The 23,992-nt window shown below is 39.9% G+C and overlaps 1 protein-coding gene across 1 annotated transcript in view; it reads left to right on the top strand.

Annotated features, from left to right (window-relative positions):
• pappa2 (pappalysin 2) overlaps window positions 1-23,992 on the top strand; it is a 93,550-nt gene that overhangs the window by 51,029 nt on the left and 18,529 nt on the right. The window contains exons 12-21 of the mRNA XM_065276612.1: window positions 1,472-1,585; window positions 1,789-1,924; window positions 2,342-2,516; window positions 3,539-3,701; window positions 5,621-5,798; window positions 8,201-8,414; window positions 9,971-10,139; window positions 10,263-10,395; window positions 11,628-11,737; window positions 13,034-13,105. Coding sequence (XP_065132684.1) covers window positions 1,472-1,585; window positions 1,789-1,924; window positions 2,342-2,516; window positions 3,539-3,701; window positions 5,621-5,798; window positions 8,201-8,414; window positions 9,971-10,139; window positions 10,263-10,395; window positions 11,628-11,737; window positions 13,034-13,105 — 1,464 coding nt within the window. The remainder of the gene's footprint in view (window positions 1-1,471; window positions 1,586-1,788; window positions 1,925-2,341; window positions 2,517-3,538; window positions 3,702-5,620; window positions 5,799-8,200; window positions 8,415-9,970; window positions 10,140-10,262; window positions 10,396-11,627; window positions 11,738-13,033; window positions 13,106-23,992) is intronic.

Genomic DNA, 23,992 nt, shown 5'->3' with positions numbered 1-23,992 from the left:
TCTGTTATGTAAAATCTCAAAAAACTGCTGCACCCCTAGTAGCATCTCGCTCCAGCCACCCAGGAGGGCACACCCCCCAGTTTGACAATCACTGAGTTACAGGAATGTTGAAAAACAGAAAAATCAGCATAAATAAATGAATAAATAATTTAATAGAGTAAATAGAATTTTTTTCTACTTGCTAAATTTAAACAGTAAAAAATAAGACAAAAAAATATTAAACCTGTCTTTAAACAGTTAAAAAAGGACTAATGAAATTCATAAAATTTTATTTTATTTATATAGCGCTTTTCACATTGTTTAATTGTTACAAAGCAGCATTACATTAATAAAAAAAGAGAAAACACAGAAAAGAGGACATCAAAAGTAGCAAAGTACACCAGCTAAGATTAAACTGTACTATTAAGCAGATTATTAATGTAACGTATGGTAAAAAGTTCAAAGTTAAGCTAATGTCAGCTAACTCCCGAGGGGTAGGTAAAAAAGTTTTAGGGAGAATATACTCTTTGAGAGAGAGTCAGACATAGCTGATCCTATAGAAGATATACTATATTTTGAATACTTTATCATAAAAAATGTATGAGAATAAAACATATTTTACAAATTTAAATGAAAAGTTAAATGAAGCGGTTGGTTGTTGCCGCACTGTAAAAAATACTTTGCTGCCTTAAATTTTTTTGTTGAATCAACTCAGATTTATAAGTCATTTCAACTTACTATTATTTATCTTGACTAGAGATGAGTTGTTATAACTACATGTGAGTTGTTATAACTTATAAAATTAAGTTGACTTTTCTCAACTATATTTTATAAGTTGTGACAACTCATCTCTGTTGACATGACTTGTAAATCTGAGTTGATTTAACAAAAAATTTTAAGGCAGCAAAGTATTTTTTACAGTGTGGGCAGACATTGGCTGGACAACACTGGGAGGCCAGTAGATCAGTGGTGTGATGAGCCTTACAGCAGCAGGAACTGGGTCTGTTCAAGGGTTCCTGGGTTCGAGGATGAGACAGAAACCCGAGGACATACAGTATAATGAATGGATGTGTGCTCGAATTTTGAGGCGTGAACACGCTTTTGCTGTTAACTACCGTGTTAGCTAAACTTTTAAAAGAGGGTGCTTGCTCTGACCTCGATTGAAGGTTTTTCCAAGCAACTGTAAACTTCTGTCACCACAACGAAATTTCTGCCTCTCTGCTCATTTGATTGGACAATGGAAAAACAGGGGAGGCGGGAGGCGACCAAAACGTGAGGTGTTCGGCATGGATAAACAGCACGCATAATGCTCACTGCCCATAGAAAACCATATAATTTTTTTAAAAAAAGGCACCTGCCACTGCCATAAACACGTTCTGTGTGATCGGCCCCTTAGACACTTTTGAATATATACAATTTAATCCGTTTTATCATTTAAATAAAAAAACACTGTTATGTTGGTTCCTAATAAAATTATGTGTGTATCTTCCAGATGTGCAAGTCACAATATTTGGACATAAATGAAGTTGTGGGACATGACGCATGGACTCCCTGCACTGCTCATCATGACAGCCACTATAATCAGGATCAGACTGTCTGGCTAAAGGTACATTCACATATGCATTGAACAAACACTGACTGTAAAAACGTTGACAGTTCTTTGATGGTTTTGCACTGTATATACTTGAAGTTTTGCTATGGCCAATTAACAAGCTCTCGTTACAAGTCAGCTCCAAAGGGGGCAGTTGTAACCTAGTGGTTAGAGAGTCGCCCCCCATTAATAACGATGTCATAACACTGATTTTGCAGGTTGGATTTGAGAGACCGGGTATAGCAGCCTCGGTAATCATCTACCTTGCCTATGATGGCAGTTGGCATGGAGAGAACTGCAGGAAAACAGTCACCATACAACTGTGTGACACCACGGGCAAAAAACACATGCTTGGTAACACAAATCAAAGCTTTAAAGGAACATTTTACGCAAAAATGAAAATTAGCCCATTATTTACTCAACTCTTATGCTATGCTAGGGCATTCGTAGCCTAGTGGTTAGAAAGTCGGGCTTGTAACCTGAGAGTTGCCAGTTCGACTCTCACAGCCAGGTTACGACTGAGGTGCCCTTGAGCTTAACCCCATTACTCTGGGTGTGTGTTTGTACACAACTAGCAAAGCATGGGTTCACTACTCACTGTGATGGGTTAAATGCATAGGTGACATTTCGAGAATGTGTTTGTGTGTAATTTTTTAATTATGGGCTAATTTTCATTTTTGGAATGATAATTTTAGTTTGGAAAGGTTTTGCCTCTATGTCTTATAGCCTTTGCATGGTTTTTAAGTCATGTTCATGTGCTCCTGTCCACAGGTACGTACGAGCTGTCATGTCAGCGAAATCCCCTGGTGGTGAACGTGACTCACAATTTGAGTTTGCCGTTCTACCAGACCTCAGCAGTGCAGCTCAACTTCTCCTCCTCTCAAGTGGCCGTGCTGGCGGTCGCGTTGCGAACTTCTTGTCACTTCAGCGCCTTTGCCCTGACCGGGTGCGCTGAGGGTGGGGTCTCCCACAACTTACAAACACACACATTTATACGCACACAGTTTAAATGATGAACACATGTGGAGGTATTATCTGTGATTAATGAATGTTAAAGATGATATGTGATATTAAATCAGGAAATATTTTATGCTTTTAAGAGCCACTAAAAAACAGGGTTCCCACAACTCCTTGAAATCCTTGAAAGTTTGTGAATCTGGGGGAAAAAATCAAGGCCCTGGGAAGTTTTTGAAAATATACATGCATAGATACAGGTCATTGACAGTGCTTGAATCTGTTTTATGCAGCAGTTTTCTGAAAAAAAAAGTGTTGGATAATATCATTAAAAAAATCTAGACTTCCTGCGTCCCTGTAACGCCATCTTTGGCAATACTTCAGATAGCGATGTACTTCCTGGCTTCCACGTCACCCTGTCTTTGTCGTTATGCCTCACCATTGGTTGAATTTGATATACACATTCAGACGCACTTACCCCTGGAGGCGTCCCCAAGGTGTCACCCCAGTGACGCAGTGCAAGTTCCCTCGAAAGGGAACTGTAACAATGTATCTTTAAAGGTAACACAATGTAATCTTGCTAGCTTCACTTGAAATGTGTCCCCACATTTAGTCCTTGAATTTGATGGTATTGGACCTGGAAAGTCCTTGAAAGGTACTTGAATTTGAAGTTAACTAAGATGTGGGAACCCTGAAAAAAGAGGACCTGGTAAAACATAAATACATAATTTTGAAAAGATTATGAAAGACCATTATATTATTTTATAACTGTTTTTGATTGTATATTAATAGAGAAACATGCTTTATGATCTGCATAATAGTGTATTTATGGCTTTTACCATCAACTACTGCAGTAAATTGGTTAAAACATTGACGACCCTTTCAATGCACCACACATGTACTTCATACATTTACACTGAAAAATTATACAAATACAGATTGCCCTCATGTTTGATGATAAATGTACATGTGATGTTGTGTATGTCAAACTAAATATACATTTATCCATTTTAGGTGTGTCCATAGGCTGTGCAGTACAGAGTCATGCGCTCCACTGACAGTCGACCACGCTTCAGTTCACTGTTCTCCAGTTTTAGATGCTAAACACTGCTCTGTTTCCTGTCATCGTGGCTACACCCTCACTGTTCTCCACGGCCAGGGCCTTCCTTCTCACCAAGTGCGTATTTGACCCTGGATTGGTGCTCGGTTCTTCTGTAAAGCTATTGTGTGTTATGTACAGTAGGGGCACTGCCTACAAAGTCTTATGTATAAAATTTTAAAAAGTAAACCATTAGACATCAACAATCTTTTAGGTTATGCTTTATTTTGATAGTCCACTAAACACATTATGCTAACTACATAAAAATAACTTCGCAGCTACTTGTCAGATAATGTTCAACTCCAAATAACCCAAAGATCATTTATATAGCATGTCAAAATGCCCCTATTTGGGGGGGGAGCAAAAATACGCTATTTCTGTGTGTGTACCTTTAAATGCAAATGAGCAACTGCTCTTCACTACACTACCAAAAGAGACTGTAGCTGGGTTTTGAATAAAAATCCCTTAAAAGAGTAAATGTGAATAATGGGAGATGGACTGATCATCTAGCTGTATCAGCTGTCGTTGTCTTTACCATATAGACGGTTTCATCGGACGCACGTGTGGTGACGCGATACGCCTCTGGTCGGAACTTTACTCCCGGTTTCAGTTTTTTTTAACGGTCTGACTAGTTGCTAAACTGAACTCTTGAACAAATACCTCATCGAAAATAATAAATGTTTTGGTTTCCTAGGTAATCTACGTGTTTTTTATTTTGCTTGTTATATAAATAAACTACTTTTAAACCCTACTGAAAAATCTAGCAAAGACCAGCATAAGCTGGTTTTAGCATGGTAGCTGGTTTTAACTGCTTTAAGGTGGCAGTAGCTGGTTGTCCTCCCAGTCTGGCAAAGCTAGTGGGTCAGCTGGTCTTTCAGCATGACCAGCTAAGTCCAGCTAGACCAGCTTAAAAACTACACCAGGAATACCAACTAAAACCAAGCTGGGAGACCAGCTAAAACCAGCTCACCAGCTTATGCTGGTCTTAACTGGATTTTTCAGTAGGGAAGTACCCTGTTGTTATTTATTCTTAGCAGAGTTTACCAGAAGTTACATGTGGACCACAAAAGCCGTTTGTTTATGTTGTTACTGCTGAAACCGTCAATATGGGGTTCAATGTCATCGCAATGTCCTTGCTGCTAGTGCCTGCATCAAAAATATTGCATTTCTTCTGTTACAAGCTGCACTGCTAGTAAATGTATAACTTGCCAAATCGTAACTAAATTCAGTCCTGTCTCGATTGTCAAAAACGCACTTGATGAAAACGCACGTAGTTCGCATTTATTTGTTTTTCTTTTTTTGCAAATTGAAAAGATTCACTTCACATTTTCGATAAAAACCCAGCTCGTAATTGCTTTCAGTTAAAATAGATATGATTCCTGTGAACACAGTCTGAGACAATATTATCTCACTTTTGAGATATGGCAGACAGCATACAACTCACTGAGAGCGGAAACTATGGTAAGGCAGGACTGTCAGTTAGTGGCCATGGGGGGCTTTATCAGTGTGATGTCACATTAACAAGATAATCAAAATGAGACTGCTTTGGTTTAATGGGGATTAAAAATAGGAGTAGGTGGATTTGCTTCATTGTATGGTGGATGTGTTAACACACTGCCAACACACATTTACGGCCAAACACATTGTAAAAGTAGATTTAGCAAATTATAATATTGCCCTGGTTTACAGTATTTATTCTGAAATATTTTGTTTCACTAAGAAATTGGCCACATTACTGAAGTTAAATATGTTGTAAATGTATTATAATGAACATATTACAACAAGCACAAGTACCTGGTGTAAACAAGAATTTGCCGATGGTTTTTGTAACTCTTCTTTTTTAATAGACAGTTAGTAGTGGATTCATTCCATTCCATTCTCTCTCTCTCTCTCTCTCTCTCTCTCTCTCTCTCTCTCTCTCTCTCTCTCTCTCTCTCTTTCTCTCTCTCTCTCTCTCTCTCTCTCTCTCTCTCTCTCTCTTTCTGTCCTCTCCTCAGACGGAGGTAGAGTTGAGTTGTGTTCATGGAGTGTGGGATCGTGAAGTGAGCTGTCAGCCGGTGGAGTGCGGCCTGCCCCCTCAGTCTCATGTCTACTTTGCCTCCTTTTCGTGTCCCTGGGGCACAACATTCGGCAAGCAGTGCACCTTTTCTTGTAACGCTCCAGCTATCCTGCAAGGTGAGGATGGTACATTGGCTTTTTACCATACTTCTCTATTGATATAATAAATCTCAGCAGAAGACTGTTGGCATAACAAGTCCGTCCCTTTTGTCTGTCTGCCCAAGAATCAACTTGTCTGTCTTCCACATCATAAAAAAAACTTTATTTAGGACACATTCATTTTTTATGAAATCCAATTACACAATTTCTAATTCACAATGAAGAAGAAAACATGGTATTTTACATGGTATATTTGTACATGCTTATGGACACACATACACAGCTCACGTGTGTGCATTTCGGTGTTGTTCGTACATTTAGAGACTGCACTGGTCTGGCTGTACTTCAAACCTCCTTTGGCGTTGGCTGTGTAAATAGGAAAGTAGGTCTGAGCTGCAGGAGAACAGCACACAGGTGGAGATAGAAAAAACAGTGAAATAGCAGAGAACAAGAAGGCATTTCATACCCTACAACTGAAGCCCCCAGAGAGCCCCTTATTTCAGACAGCGTAGGGTAGACTGGCATCTACCCCTGGAGAGAGGAAGACCTACCAAGCAAGGTGGCTTAGGGTTCGAGTGGACACTCCTTTGACTGTTGGATGCTCTGACTGTTTGTCTTACACACAGAGCTTTGATGGATTTTGATTTTTCCTCTGGCAGGGAGCAGTGTAGTCTGTGGTTTTGTTGGAAGGTCCAGGACATTGCATCACTGAGTTGCTATGCTTATAGGTCTGTCACAAAGTTTTTACACCGTAGTCCATGACGCTGATGTGTTGAAGCGTTATTTAGTTTTAGGTAGAAAATTTACATTTTGTTACATGGAGTTGAGGACATAAGTTTGCATCCCCATTGCAATTTCTATAGCAAAAAATTTGAACCATTTCACATCACAACCAAGCACATAGGAAAGCAAAACAAGGGTGGCTGGTTTTTATGTCATCGAAATGGTGCCTTATCTTGTGTAAGGATGTGCAGACAAGTACCACCGTGTCCCTATGGATATGTTTTTTACTTTATAACATCCATTGCATAAGGTAATACATGTATCTAGGGACCACCTTGATAGACAGAAACTCAGAAACTCATAGCTGGTTTCATGGGGCAATAGCTTTCTGCTAATGTAAATGACTGGCTTCTCTTTCCTGGGATTCATCCTACTCAAACTGAACTAGGAATATTTGGGTAAAATCTGGACTGTGAATGATCAGAGAGGAAGAGTGTAAATGCTTGCAATTGTGGTGTAAATTCTTTCTCACAGTCTTCACCGGAGGTAACAGGATTCTTTTCTTTCTTGGATAAAAAACAGTTGTGTGTCTATGGTGGCAGAGTTCGGGATGAACTGTTGGTACAAGCCCTGAAAAGTGAAGCCAAAACGTCTCGATCGCCCCCCAGTGACTGGTCCCAGTATAGGTCATAAAGTCCGCCTCCCCATGTTATTCAATGGGACTTGAGACCAACAAAAAAATTAATTACACTTCAGTTATCTTTTTTCCGAAGCTGGTTTCTGTCATTTACTGTAGTTTTTATCACGCTGATGTAAATTCAAATGTTTGTTTTTAAAATAAGTTTGTTATTAGTTAGTTATTTAATGATATAAAAACGGTGGTGTCACGTCATGATTGACAGCTGTGATATCGTGTGATGCGCATTCTACGAGAGCGAGGGCGGGGTTTTGACTTCGCGCCTTCCCTTCCTGCTCACTACTGCGCATGACTGGTCCCGAAATCGCTATTGCGCAGACTCAAGACCCAAGATGTACGCGCCATATCGGGACACTGGCGGCTTTACTTTTCACCAATGGAAGAGAGCGAACAGGTGTCGTCCATCTTTTTTACAGTCTATGGTTGGTACCAGCCCACAAATCCTAGGAACAAACTTTCCTCTTTCTTGCAGACTGCGCTGCATAGCCTCCGATTTGTCCATCGGAGACCTTAACATGCCATTGCCCAGGTGGTACCCCAAATAGTTGGTTTCTTGTTGAGGCCACTACTGGATTAACAGTTTATTCACCTGGGGAAGGCCATTTTCCCATTTTCCGCAAAGCACAAACACAATAAATGTGCTTTTTTTGTGATATTTGGTCATATTTCTTATTGTAGTGCAGAATGAAACATCCTGTCAATCCTTGTGATTCCAGTAGATCTAACAAAGGCAGCTTATCTATATGTGAGGGGTACGTTAGGTGTATGCCTGGCTAAAGATATGTGTCTTAGTCTAGTACTTAACTGAGACTCAGCCTACAAGGTGAAGATTTTATACACCAGAAACGCAAAATACATTTTCATTTTTTTGGAATGCATTTCAGTCAAAACAAAATATACAATACCAAGCCCAATAACAGGATAGAAATATTAGATCCATTTGGCTTGTTGACCCTTGATATAGCAGTATTGTACTGTAATTCTCTTGTTTGGTCCTCAGGAGAAAGTGACAAATTGGTCTGTCTTGAAGATGGTCTATGGTCATTCCCAGAGGCCTACTGCAAGATCGAGTGTCCAGCTCCACCTTTGGTACCCAACGCCAAGCTGCTGGTTCCACAGTGTGATAGAGGTGGACATGACGTGGGCACTTTATGTCGATACAAATGCAACCCTGGACATTACGTTACTGGCCCCCTCAGCAAAAAGCCAAGAAAGTGAGTGCTAGAACATTTAAAACCCTTGCACATAAGATGTTAAAACCAAAATATTTGTTTCCAGCATCTAAGTTGTTCACATGGTTCTAATAAGATCAAAATCTTGCTCCATGTGTTTCCAAGCATCTTTTAGTGGTCGAGTCAGCAGTGCACTTTGATGCATGGACTGATGCTGTGTTGTTTGGTCTTCTGTCCAATCAAGCCATACCATAATGTTACGCACATATGAGGTGACCACATTCGCACCTGCCATGTCTTTATGAGGGCTGGTAAAATATGTGAATGTCTTTAAACTGCTTTTAATTGGGCATTAATACCAGAAGCGATAGCCAGCGTGTCTCCTAAAGGCATTTAAATGATCCAGTTTATTAATACCATTGGCATGTATCTTCTGAAAGCCATTTCATTATGAAGGTTCTGCAAATGGTTTATGACTGTCTAGGGAAAGGTGATATGCTACTGTATTATCAAGGCAGTTTAAGCTTGTGCTTCTATATTATCTTTGTCAATGAACACTGCTCCCTAATGCAATTCCACAGGATTTATTGGCTATTTTATTGTAGCAGATGTTTGTCACATGGCTATTAGCATGGCTACCTTGTGGCTGGAGGGGATTGTCATTCGCAAAGCATACAAGCCTACGTGACTTCCGAAGCAGATAATTTACAGTCATGGGTTAAATTGGATTTGTTGTGGGTGGTGTTCGAGGGGTAACATGTTTAATACAGATGATAGCAAAGTTTCAGTGACACGATGTCTTCCTTCTATTCAGTTTTCCTAACCTGGGCACCTGATGTCTAACGGTGGGTTCACAACAGCCACTTTTGAGGTGTCAAATTCGCGTGTACCATCCCAAGTTTTCCGCTTGAACAGTTTGAGTTTACTCGCTTCATTTGGCGTGAAATTCTAGTCATCAAGACATTCTCGCGATAATTCGCATCATGGGAGGGGCTTCTGGGACTCCGCTCGCTTCCTGTATTCACGTCACTACTAAAACAAGCTCCTGATTGGTTAATGTGGCAAGTTTTTCCGCCAAAGTTCGCCGCGGCAACGCTCAATTCGGCCATTCGCGAGAACTAGATGCGTGAATGAGGCGGAAAATCGCGTCTACAGCGCCACGCTAAACGCCTCATTCGCGCAAAAAGGAAATGCAACGCAGGTTTTTTGATCTGAAGGAGGGGTTCTAGCAGACCAACACTTGATGGATTGTTATGTTTTTGTAGAGGTGTCCATTAGGCTACCCAAAGCTAAACACAGCCTATGGCATACATCTGACGCAGAAGTGAAAATAAGGAAGTCTATGCATTACTGTAAAACAAATAATGTAACCAAATGTCAAACCAAGTCCCATTTGTTTCAGAGATAATTGTATAGACACATGTTAACTGTTTTGAGAAAACATTTTACTAGTGTGTTAAGGTACTGTTGACAGCAGACCAATCATTGCTGTGTTATCAAAACAATAACATGTGCATAGATGTACATTTGAGTGACGTTACTTCCTCACTTTTATATTGTGTTATTTAAAGTTGTTGTGGTAAATGTGTTATTTTTAGGAGATTTCTGAGGTTGGAGTGTCTGGAGGGGGGAAAGTGGCAGGAGGGCAGCTGTTCACCCGTCACATGCCCTGCTATGCCTCCCATGTTTGAGGGCATGTACACCTGCACCAACAACTTGGACTTCAATAGCATTTGCACCCTACAGTGTCCAGACCCAACAGAAAAGGTAGATATCACTTAAAAAACTGACATGCATGAAAAACCTTTGCTCATCTCTGTGTAAGGCATCTCTGAGGGAGATGTAATTCATTTCATTAAACACTTATATACTGTACCATTATCCCTAAAGTCCAGCATTCGCTGCACTAAAGATGGCAGATGGACTGATGATTTCACTATGTGTAAGAAGATTGAGGGCACCTGCCAGCCTCCTCCCGATGATAACAGAGTGGAATACATCTGTGATGAAGGGTTTGACGTGGGTAAGGATTAAACTGGCTATTGGTTGTTCCGTCAAAGGTCCCCCTGTAAAATATTCAAGCAACTAGAAAGCATTTAAGGAAAAAAATATTTTTTTTTTGCGTCTGACATGTTTTCTTATAAATGAGCATTTTTATCAGACTCTTAATGGATTATCCAAACAAACTGATATTTCTAAATGGCCTAAGGTCAGGATTGGGCGGATTTGAATTGAAAATATTTTATGAACATATAATACATAGAGCATTCAGTTTTTGACTGAGGTGGCGTTTAGCTAGCCTGGTCCAACCAGACTCTCGTACATTCATTTCATTTGTACAGAGAGTCTGGCCACGCTCCATTGCAAAGCGTTACTTCCGTTAAGGAGGGTCCATTGTTGAAGTTTAAAACTATTGGATCTGCCCAGAGTCACTCAGGATCTGCCAAAGCCAATCGCTAACGTGTGGTCGTGACGTATATCATGCACCGAAACCGGACGGAAACAACAAGTCAGAATAATCAGACAAACAAAACTTAGCAAACCTGGTTCTTGCTCCGGCTTTAACTTCTGTATATTCGGCAGTTTTGCAACAACGGACCGAATAGCTTTTCTCACGACTTTCTCCGCTGCCATTTCTGAACTACAACTCAAACTGACGGACGACCTCACAATCATCGTTCTTAGCCACCCCCATCTGTTCGCTGATTGGTCCTGCAGATTTTTGCAGGAGAAAACGAAACTCTATAGAGCCATCCCAGACGTACTGCTGAAGCGAAATGAAGGCGGAGCCAAGCTAGCGTATAGCGGCTTTTGCATCTGAACTCAAATATTCAGTAGGGTACCTTAAAAACCTTTAAAAAACAATACATACAGATCCATCTCCACTAAAATGTCCTTTGGAGCAATTGGTTAAATAAAGTCCTTTCAAATCCACACAAATACCCTAGAAGAGCAACTAGAGAGTGTAGTTCACCATATTATTGACTTACGTGTCTCATTTTTTTGTGTTTTGAATTGTTTTCTGATATGCCTTAGTTTTATTTCAGTTATGCATTTAGACCCAGTCTAGACAAACCTAGACCGACAAGACCACAGTCACAGTTGCATCCAGTCAAATATCTTTGAGTGCCAACGTGCCAAGCTGTTGAACTATGGATGACCAATCCTGAGCTTGGCTATTCGTGTGTTCGCATGAATAAATTCAACAGATGCAAATGAGGATTAAAGCAAAGCTTGCTTTGTGTGTCATGACAGGTGCGCTCTGCTACCCAACATGCATTGTGGCCTTGAATGACCCTGTGGTATTAGGCAATGGTTCTACCGCTGATACTGTAGAGCACTGGATGCTTCCCAGCAAGGTTCAGGTGAGGTGCTTATGACAGTTTGACTTGTTATTTGATATCGTAGGCTGTTTTTCTGCTGCTATAACCAAACTCCAGAACATATGCACTTTCTGAACCTGAAACCTCTGTTTAAGAGATAAAACCAATAGTGCAAGGTGCTCTTTTCTGCTTTGTTTAGGTAAAGGTTTAGGAAATAATTATGCAAATGGTTAGGGTAAAAATGATAGTATGTACCTGTAAGGTGCATATATACATATGCATTTGGTACCAATATGTACTTTTGAGATGCTAAAATGAACTCTTTAGGGGCAAATGTGTAGTTTTTTGAAAGGGCCCTGCCCCATAGCTAGGGACCATTTTTGACAGCGTTAAGTGTGTAAGTTAAGTAAAGAGCATCCATATTACATTGAACAACTAATTTCAGGGGACAAAGGTGTCCCAATTTACATGATTCGAACCCCACTAATACAAAATGTAAAGTAAAAAAAAAAAAAACGCTCACTCCATCGGACAGCCTTATTTGGCTCTTTTGAAGATGCGGTGCTTAGAGACCAAATGTCTTGGATGCAAATCATGCAACAGAAATCGCGTTTATTGGTCGGTCAGCGTGATACATTTTGGATTGAACTTCATTCTAACTCCAAAACCGCTAAAATATCTCTGTATAAAAAAAAGTTCACTCTCCATCTCCTTTATCATCACGTCAGCCCATGAGAGTAATGACTAGGCTGAGATGTTTTTACAAGAGACAATTAAAATGCCACACATCAAGCTTGAGACCTTTAAAGGTGCCTGACTCCCATTGTTTATAACAGTACATCAACACCTCTAAGTACACTTAGCTTTCCAGGAACGGTTTCCAAAAATATTGCAGATTGGGTAAGCATGTTCAAGGAAAGGTCACAGTAGGAGTGAGATGAAACTGAGATAAGCAACTTTCCAGGAATACAGGTCAGATTTCCAGTGAAATGAGAATGAATGGTCATTTTATTTTTAATCAATGAAATCTATGTTCGGATTGGAAAACTCGTTTTAAATTACTCATTAATTGCATCTATATATACAATATTATTTTTTGGGCGCCATCATTATGTCTGAGCTTTATCTTTCGAAACCGATTAACCCGAGGTCAGGTTCCTCAAAAAGGAAAGTCCAAAAATAAAATCCCTTTGCAAATGCATTCTTTAAAAGATACAGGAACCAAATCAGCAGTAATAAATCACTTTTTTGATTAATAATATAATATTGGCGGTGCATTAAGTGAACTCACTTTTGCCGTTTCTTTATCTAACATGTCCTAATCATCTCTTCTGGCAGGGCATCGTCTGCACCGGCATGCTGAAGTGGCATCCAAATCCAGAACATATTCACTGCATTCAGTCCTGTGAGGTGAGTACTGATTATATGTAACACAAGTTTGCTATGTGTTTATAATGACGATGCCTGCCAAGCTAAACAATAGTATTTTATGATAAACAGACACAATGTAACTAGTCTTGGTCTCAATAAATAATTCAAATCACGGAGACACGTCACATCGATTTTGACTTAAAGGAAAACACCACTTTTTTTCAATATTTTACAATGTTCTTACCTCAGCTTAGACGAATTAATGCATACCTATCTTTTTTCAATGCGTGCACTTAATCTTTGTACAGCGCATTGTGAATGTGTTAGCATTTAGCCTAGCCCCATTCATTCCTTAGGATCCAAACAGGGATGAATTCAGAAGCCACTTCGACCTCGGCTCAACTCCCCCTCTCGCTCAAACTTCCATCAGTATTACTGCACCCGATGTCGAAGCGCTGCAAACTAAGAGTTCTTCCGCCATACAATATAGTTCTCATTTTATCCTCTTAAAAAATCTCCATGTTTTATTTTGTGCCCACATACTTACTCGTGTAACTACTCATGTAACAGTCTTTAAATAGGGAACACATGGAAAGTGTTTGGTGGCTTCTAAATTCATCCCTGTTTGAATCCTAAGGAATGAATGGGGCTAGGCTAAATGCTAACACATTCACAATGCGCTGTACAAAGATTAAGTGTACGCATTGATAAAAGATAGGTATGTATTAATTTGTCATTTGCAGTATCAAAACAACTGCAAATGAACAATAATTACTCCTTGAAGAACAAAAGGGTCCTCGCACGTGCTTGGGCCCTATAAATAAAATAATTGTTCAAAAATAACAAACCAAACCTTAGACGTGAAATGTATGTAGATTTAGCCGGTTCATTTGTATGTATTTGTATATATTCTGCTATTATAAATGATTACATGTTTTTCAAAAACAAATTACAGTACACAATATACACAAAATAAAATTCCTTATCGAACATTGTCACATTATGTATAAACGACCGCACATTTTGATAAATACACAACACTTTCATGTTTATACACTAGCTTGAAGGCGCTTGATTTTAAAATGTAACTATACAGTAGGTCGTGATAAGCTGCCTGTAGAAATGACCTATAATGTTGTTTTTTGGAGGAGGACAGGCTCGAACATTGAAATATTTCTTTAAAGTTGATGTGTAGTTTATTCAGGCAGTATATCTGTCCACATAAGGCATACGAACCAACAGCAAAGTTCACATCTGCACCTTGTCAGATCCAAGAGGAAGGAGAACTTATGACAGATACACAGCAGTATAGCATTGAGGTGGTCCTCGTCTTGCTGGGAGGACCCATAATCAGTGATAAATGAAGAAGAGGTTGATTATTTTAGTTTGAAGTGTCAGTTGTTGCGTCATGGAACTCTCTTCACTATCGCTTCCATGTCTATAAAGCGAGCCAGTTTGCTAAAATGGAACTTGCAATCCAAATCCCATGATCTGTTAAAATACATCAATAAAAAGAGGCTGTAATAGGTCAACCTACACTAGTAGCACGTGTCTCAGAAGTGATCCTCACTGAAGCCATTAACACACACAGGAATTCAGAGCTGGAGAGCAAAACTACACTCAGTCTGTGGGGAACTGAATCCAAGAGGTCAAGAAACGCAATCATTTCTTTTTTCTATTTTTATTTTGTCTGCGTATTCTCGGTTTGCACTTTCCGGCAGTTTACGTTTACGTCAGTCCTGAGGCATCTGGTTGCCAAGGATTTCCGACAGCATCCGCTCTCATGGAGACGACTTGAACATTTCCTGTAGCCAAAAGAAACATTCTGAGTAACGGGTGATGGACTGCGTGCCACATCTTTTCCTAGAATGTTGACAGATTGATTCTCAGTGCAGTTTCTTTTATCACACAAATATATAACAGAATGAGACTATCATTGCCACTGTAAAATGTGGTAGATACATGACCATAAAACATGTTATTCCACATTCTCTGCCTCCACAGTTCTTCCCACAATTCACATACTGCTCTTTAAATTCACCTTGAGCTCTAACTCAAACTTTGTTGACAATCTTGGTGCAGAAGTGCCAAAACAAATAACATGATCTTATTGGTGTGCGGGTCAGCTGGATGCAAGGAATTTAAAGGATGTTATGTAACTGATTGATGCAGTTGTTAAATAATCACAAGTTATATGATATGTGATGAAAGTAACGTACCAGGCTTAGCCTGAAGTCAACAAAAATGTAGACTGTGCGCTCTGTGAAGTCTGAAGATTACAGTAGTCATGAAATTATTATTATTTCTTGTTGCACTTAAGTTTTTAAGTTTAATTAACTTAATTAATTTCAACTGTCTTGACTAGTGAGGAGTTGCTTTAAATTATTAAAATAAAGTTGAATTAGCTCAATTTTAAGTTATTTCAACTTTATTTGTAAATGTTTATAGCAACTTATTAATTTAGTGCAAAAAGGAATTTTTTTTGTAAAGGTTGGGTGCTTTTTCATACAGTGTGCCATTAAACTGTCCAAAAGACTTGATTTTTCTAATGATCTTATTTCAGTGCCATCTGTATCATGAAGATAGTCAATGGCATGTGGTATATGGTATGTCAATACACTACATTTCTGTTGCAAGACTACATTTACATTAGGTTCCCTTTCAGTTGTTCACTACGACATCACGTCGTGACAGACGAATTGGGAACTCGCTTAGAGAGACCAATCTGCTTCGAGAAACTACTAAAACGCCAATGAACTTGGCATGCAGGTATTTGCATCTGCCTGCGCCGCCCCACAGCTCGGGTATTTAACGACAAGCAGGTGCAGTTTCCAAATCAGCTTTTTTCGCTTTGAAAGCCAACAGTAATCTTCAACTGGGAAGCTTTCTCTTTCCTGCTCTGGAAGACTCTCTGTGTATGAAAGTTGGTTGGGCTAACAGCACCTCAGCGGAGACTCACAGCTGAAAATCCACCTCTTTAATTTTTTTGGAGTGTGTGCGTTGCCTCTGCCCTGCATGCTTCATCGACTCAGCACAAACATCTGAAGAGTGAATTTCCATAAATGAGCAGCACGAATTTGAACTCTTTTTAAAGACAGCCTTTCCCTCGTGTCACGGTCGGGTGCGTCTTTTTAAAGATGACATTCCGGCCGGGTACAATTTTTAGATAGTACCTGAATCCTTGTGCCGGCCACAATCCATGTGTCTCATGTCTGGGCTTAGAGTACACTGAGGTAGCGTTTCGTGTGGGATCATGTTCCATGTGGATTTGCGCAGTCGGGTGGAGTTTCTCTGGTACCGCCACCCCCTTCCCTTGCCGACTAGCCCTAAGAAGGCGGTTGTAAAGCTTTCGAAGGGATGACCTGCGTATAATGAACCCTGATCTGCAGCCTGAAGTGGAGATGGCGGGGGCGTGTTCTACATCACCCTCTGAATCTGTTGGCCCTCCTGAGAACTCCATGTCTGGCGTCTATTTCGGATGCCAACTCGGATCAGCTCCCTCCTTCGGGTAGGGCTGCAGAGTCCTTGATCAATCCCGAGATGGCGCCCATGCTCACTCAGGCTGGCGTGGCAGTCGGGTTAAAGTGGACACACCACCACCCGAACCGTCGTGTTTCCATGACTGGTACTTTGGGTCTGCTAGGACAATGCAGGCCCAGCCACCAGTTGGCACACTCTGCTCTGATGGAGTGTGCTTTCCGGGCTTGTGGGGAGGCTGTGTCTACGGTGCATGCAATGGCGTTGCTGCAGGTCCACCAGGCCAAGGCCCTGAGGATCTGCACGAGGCAGGTTACGATTCGAAAGCTTTCCAAGAACTTTGAGCAACCAAGGTCACAGCACAAGCTGTCGGACATGCGATGTCTACCTTGGTGGTCTAGGAACGCCATCTTTGGCTGTGCCTGTCCGACATGCGGGAGCATATTTCAAAGCATTTGTCCAAATGATTGGTTAGCATCCATAGCCTTGAAGGACATGTACATTCATGTTTCGATACTTCCCCGACACAGGCAGTTTCTCTGCTTTGTGTTTGAGGGGCGGCCATAGCAATCCAAAGTCTTACCATTCGGGCTTTCTCTCTCTCCCCGTGTCTTCACGAAAGTAACAGAGGGGGCTTTAAAACCACTGAGTGAGAGGAGCGTGCACATTCTGGGGTGATCTCGATGATTGGTTCATAATAGCGCAGTACCGTCAGATGCTTTGCACTCACGTAGATTGTGTGCTCAAACACCTCGCTTGTCTCGGTCTTCAGGTCAACTGGGAAAAGAGCAAACTTTGCCCCACGCAGAGGATCTCTTTTCTTGGTATGGAACTGGATTCGGTCGATTTAACTGCACGTCTAACAGAAGCGCATGTACAGTCCATTCTGACTTGTCTTAACACATTCAAAGGCAAGAGTGTAGTCCCACTAAAACAGTTTCAGAAGCTCCTGGGACATATGGTTGCAGCAGTGGCTGTGACACCGCTTGGGCTGCTCCATATGAGACTGCTTCAGCGTTGGCTTCACGTCCAAGTCCCGAGGAGAGCGTGGATCACCGTCTCGCATCGGGTCACAATTACACTGACCTGCACTGATAATTTCTCAGGGCAGGTGTACAACTAAGACAGGTCTCCAGGCAAGCCGTTGTATGCACAGATGCCTCCACGTATCTCAGAATGAAAACTTTAAAGGAGCATGCCCACATTTTGGGAATTTAGCCTATTCACCATATCCCCCAGAGTTACACAAGTCCATACATACCTTTCTCATCTCCGTGCGTGCTGTCTGATGGCACTCTGTCTGACGCAGCCCCCGCTAGATTAGCTTAGCACAAAGACTGGAAGTGAATGGCTCCAGCTTGCATAATGCTCCCAATAAGTGACAAAATAACACAAACAATTTCCTATTTATGTGTTGTGATTTGTATAGTCACACCATGTACAAATAACAAGGTCATATGAGACGCATCCATCTTTTAACACTATACATACTGGGAACTATATATTCTCAGAAGGCGAAGCACTGCTACTTGGGCAGAGTGATTTGCACAACTCTGAGCGAACAATCTGCTCCTCTCCAGGGTGCTTCTCGGGTGCTGCAAACGAATCACTCCGGCCAAGTAGTGGTGCTTCGTCTTCTGAGAATATAGTTCCCAGTATGTGTACTGTTAAAAGATGTCTGTGTCTCATATGAACTTGTTATTTGTACATGGTTTGACTATACAAATCACAACACATAAATAGGAAAATGTTTGCATTATTTTGTCATTTATTGGGAGCATGCTAGCTGGAGCCATTCACTTCCAGTCTTTCTGCTAAGCTTAGCTGGCGGACGCTGTGTCAGACACAGTTCCAGCACGCACAGAGATGAGAAAGGGATGTATGGACTTGATGAATAAGCGAAATTCCCAAAATGTGGGCGTGTTCCTTTAACTCTCCTTGCATTGGCTAAAGAGGATAGGGGACCTCTATGCATTTTCGGTCAACGATTCGTGCCTTCAGTTCGGGCCTGCTGTATCCACTGTAACACTAAGACTCCTGGCCCGGCTACGTGCCCAAGGTTCCCACCACTCCTTTCAGAGATCAGGTGGTGAACTTGCAAGCACTGCCCTTGGAGGAGGCAGATCAGCCATGGCTTTATTATGTCCTGTACATGCACTACGTCTGTATGTGGATCAAACTCAAAGCTTTAGGCCCTCAAAGCAGCTCTTTGTCTGTTTCGGTGGTCAGCAGAAAGGGAAAGCCGTCACCAAGCAGAGGATGTCTCATTGGATTGTGGACACAATCACCCTTGTTTACAAAAAGCAGGTCATTCCATGCCCTTTTAATTTGAGAGCACATTCTACAAGAAGTGTAGCATCATCTTGGGCATTGGCTCGTGGTTCCTCTCTAACAGACATTTGTAGAGCTGCGGGTTGGGCGACACCTTCACTAGATTCTGCAGTTTTCATATGAGGCTGGAATCCTCTCGGGTTCTCACCTCAAACCAGTAAGAACACAGAAGGTCGGCTGGTGTGTAAGCTTGCAGCCTCCGTTTTGGTGCTACTAGATTGTCCCATTATGAAAGGCCATTAGTGCAAAAACATAACAAAATTTTTTTTGTACCGAAAATTAGTAAAGAGTCAGGTTGGGACGTGGGTGAAGCTGAGGTGGCTGGTTGCTGAAACCACGCCCACCTAGCTCAACGGTAGTGAGAGCAGTGGCAGTTCACCCATCACTCAAGTTGCCACGCCCTTAATTATGCAGAACTTTAAGGTTTAATATCATTTAAATGGATGAGTTGTGAAAAATTCACCTTCCTCACAGTTGTCATGAAGGGGAAAATTAGCTATATAGACCAAAAACACCTTTTGTTCCAGGCTGTAATTTTTTTTTACTGTAAAGTTGGGCATTTTAACATGGGGGGGCTATGGAAATTGACCCCCTTTTGGAGCCAGACTCTAGCGGCTCGTCAATGAATTTAAGTCACTTTCATATTGGCTTAATCAGAGAGATCGGAAAGTTTCCCCTAGTGTAAAACACTTTTACTTTTGCTATGCTTACATCTGGCATTCACATTTCTCCAGAGTTTTATGGAAAGTTGTAAGCTTTTACATAAACCAAGCGAATGGGAAATGCCCAAGGATTGGGTTAGCAAAGCAAAGTTTATAGGCAAGTTTCTGGCCAATTTTGATCACGATTTTGCTACAAAAGTAAAGTTTGGATATATTTACACTAGGAAATTTACAAAATAACATGATCTTTACATAATATACAAAGGATTTTTCTCATGCAATGTATTTTTGGCTTTTTCTCTTAATATATCCATGCACAGGGGCATCATGCACCAATTTTTCTTTTAGGGGGGACAGTTCACAATTCACAGAAATTTGTGCATACACAGACATCAAACGAAATATTATAGAGCTTTCAGTTTTTCCATGGCACCTACATTTCTAACAATCTGAACACCCCTGCTTTCATGCCAAAACCTCCAAAATTAAAGTGTTAACTAACTTTCATATCAAATACTATTCAATCGGAATCATGACATGTTTTATTTATTTAAGTTTTAATAAATTACTTGTTTAATTATGTAATTAATGCATTTTGCACAACAACTGCATTATCCTATAAAAGTATTGTAATTTTAAATCCATAAATTATATAAACAACTAAAATGACATAAGCTATAGCCAGGTGATTGATTTTAATGTTCAATACTGATAAAAAAATGTAGATAAAATTATTAGAGGAACGCATTATTGCATCAAAATTTACCTCACATTTGAGCATGTGTGATTATGCACCCCAGTGAACTCTGGCGAACTTTGGCGTTGTACCAAGATGATGAATCTAGAAATCTACTAATATAATGTCGTGACTGTCCCATTTTAAACCATACATTTTCTACACAGAGGAGGTTAACTGCAAATTACCGTACTGTGGTTTGGAAACCTGAAGTTTTTCTTACACGTTTTAATTCCTCAGATAGCAAAATGCAGCAGCAACAGCAAAGAGTCCGGGATGACGTCTGCTACTGCACTGTCTGAAGCACCTTCCGCCAAAACAAAGTAATGTAACACGGTCAAAACGGCGAAAATCTCCAAAAAGTGACAAGGATGCAGGACAGAACTGATAAAATTGTGCATATTAAACAGATTAAAAGTCAAATTAAAGATTAATGGACGCTCCTTGATTTTGAGGTTGCATGCAAATTCCATTTGGCTCAAAAAAAAACAAGGGGGCACGTGCCCCCTCAGTTTGAATGGGCATGATGCCTCTGCCCATGCCACTTACTTTCTGACTGTAACCATTCCACTTTTAGTTGCCTGCAGCACCTCACTCTGTCCATTTCTGTCACATGCAGTATAAAATCATGTCATGGGCTCAATTATAAAGGTCAGTACAAATGCAAAGTTATTACAACGTGGCTGCTTACATGCACAAAATGCAAGTTATTATTAGAGCATTGAGCTCTTTTACACTCCTGTAAACACATGCCCAGTGTGTGTGAATGGTCATGTTACATGTGTTTTCGGGCATGTAAAGCACAGATGGAGATCTATTCTTAAACTCCCGTATAGACAAGGATTGTTTTAATTTTAAAATTCTGTGTCAGAATAAAAACTAACTAATGTAAACATGGCCTAAGACAGAAGTTATTTTAGCCGAATTACAAACCATTTACCTAAACATCTTTAACTTAACGATGTCATTAGCTGTTCGATTATTCAACTGTTCAAATATTAAAACTATTATTAGATATAACAGAAATTAAATTAAATAGAAGGTTAAAGGTTAAAAATTAACATTTATTTAATTTAAAGAATACTAGCAGTGCTTTATTTTCATTTTCAGTATTTGTATCCATTAACAAAAGCGCTAATAAATTTATATGTAACTTCAAAGTAAAAAAAGATATGTTTTATGTACAATTTTATATAACACATTTTCCCTGTTGAGATATTTTATATCCAAATAAAAAGACCCTTTAAACCTGCCAGCCCATCTCCTCTTGACCCGAACCGTTGCTAAGAAAAACACTTGCATTGAAGTGGATACAAATGACAGCAGTATAAATTATAACCCGGCACATGTGGGTTATAATGTGCTCTGCACCACATCCAGCAGGTCTTTTCCATCAGGTCAGTCAGTTTATGCTCTGTGTTACAATCATGATTTGATATTGAATCAGTAAGGCCAACTATTATTCCTCACTTAACCCAAGGAGATTTTTGCTTCTGTTTTTAAAGATTACATATGTAATCCTTACAGAAGGTGTTATGCTTCTTAAAGATGTCACATTGAACCAGAGAAGTTTGAGCTCAGTGCAGTGTTTGTTTCTTTACATATATATTTTTTTAATTTGTAAAAATTCTGGGTATCCATGGGACATCTGTTATATAATTGAAACTATTAAAAAAACTATTTAATTAAAGTGTAATTAATTAGTCATTTAAATTCAACTTTGATTATGTAGATAGTAACAAATTACTTTTTTTTTACATATCTTATCCACTCTAATGACGCTTTTTCATTGCATACCCCACGGTTTGAATCAGGATGCCTTCCCAGATAGCATGCAACCATTGAAACAATGTTACAAATCGTCAATGTTAATACCATTGAATCAATATCACGTTTGCACCCTCCATTAATATTGAAATTTCAACAAATCACCATTATCGTGATCAGTGTTTGCTTTAGTTGGGCCCTTTACTCTTGTGTTGTAATGGTAAGTTTTCTTTGGCTGCTGAAGCAGTGTTTTAAAGTACATCCGCAATTGCAAAGAAAACAAAGCTCTAATGTTATCAAGTAGTTTATCCTGTAGATATATCTAAATAATATTAATGAAATACTGTTGAAGTTTTGCAAGAAATGGATGTTACAGTACTAGTTGGAAGCAGTGTCAGGTCTGTTATCTTGAGGATTACAAAAACACATTTAAAAAGTTAAACTACTGAATCTATCTCTGACATCATGAATTGGTCTAGGAATCTCATCAGTGGTGACAATCAACAAAAGGAAGCTTCATGCTGCAATGCATGCTGGGTAACATCGTAGTACTAAACTAATTTATAACTCCCAGCATGCATTGCAGTTTATCTTTTTATCTGAATTTGTTTGAATGTCACCATTGTTGAGATTTGTAGGATGAGTAATGATGTCTGAATGTGTCAGCATTTTTTCTGTTTGTCTTGTCACAGTGTATTCACAAACCAAAACAATTATAATTGTCAAAAATGGATCAACATAATAATGTAAAGCAGCTTAATTTTATTTAATCTTGATATCTTCACAAAAAGCAATCAGTTTCAACTTAACGTTGAAACACATCTTTCTTTTCCAATGCACATGAGTTTCTACAAAAATACATACAAACACTAAAAAAAGAAAAGAAAGATTTAACTTAGTGAATAACAAGAGTCAAGGACCCAACTAAAGCAAACACTGATCACAATAGTGGTGGTTTGTTGAAATTTCTATATTTTTTTCAATATTAATGGAGGGTGCAAACCTATTGATCCAATGCAGTTAACATTGACAAATCAACTGTTTTTAACATTGTTTCAATGGTTTGCATGCTATCTGGGTTACTTTTGGAGGCTTTTCCACTGGGTACAGTATAGTATCCGATACTTTTTTTAGTACCACCTCGGTTGGGGTTCTAAGTGAGCTGAGCTGATACTAAAACATTACGTATAAACACTGTAGATCACTGATTGGTCTGAGAGAATCTTGGTGAGCGTTATGCTAAACGCAATATTAGCTTTACCTTTGTGCTTGCGCTGTCTTGAGAAAACCTGTTGTCTTCTGTGCTTTGGAACACCATACCAGTGTTTTCCAAACTTGTGGTTTGCGGCGGCACATTCAAGACTCTGTGCACATTTGCACATTTTGCAACTTAAATCAGGCTCAACGGAGCGACTGACGCCACGGATGTTTGTACAGAAACTGTCATGTGAGACAGAGGTAGTGATAAACATTGTGCAAACATGTATTTGTGGTGGTCAATTCTGATTTTGTGGCGGACTGACAAATGAATGTATGGGAATGTACAACAATGCTCACTTGTATGATGTCACAGCAGTAGGCAGCGCAAATTTAACGACACGCCTTTAATCCCTTCCACTCCGAAGTGGTACCAAACTTGATGGAAAAGCTAACCAAGCCAAAGTGAATTGAGCCGACCCGACCTGACCCGTGGGGTACTATGCAATGGAAAAGCCCAATAACTAAGAATAAAGTATAGCAGAATCGCTTTGAGAGACGATACGCAGAGGCATAAATTCTCCTCTCCTCCTTTCTGGCACACCAGCTCCTATCCATCACAGGAGGTTTTATTGGTAGTTTGTTTTTGTACAGATAACAGGTTCATAGGGTGTTCTGTGTTTGCTCACATAATAAAGCCACTTTTATCAGTAACACTAAAAAAATCGCGAGGTTTGCCCATAGTATTTGAAGTGA

This window comes from Paramisgurnus dabryanus, chromosome 6, assembly GCF_030506205.2.
Source record: "Paramisgurnus dabryanus chromosome 6, PD_genome_1.1, whole genome shotgun sequence".
Taxonomy (NCBI): domain Eukaryota; kingdom Metazoa; phylum Chordata; class Actinopteri; order Cypriniformes; family Cobitidae; genus Paramisgurnus; species Paramisgurnus dabryanus.
This window is presented reverse-complemented; position numbering and strand designations above follow the sequence as displayed.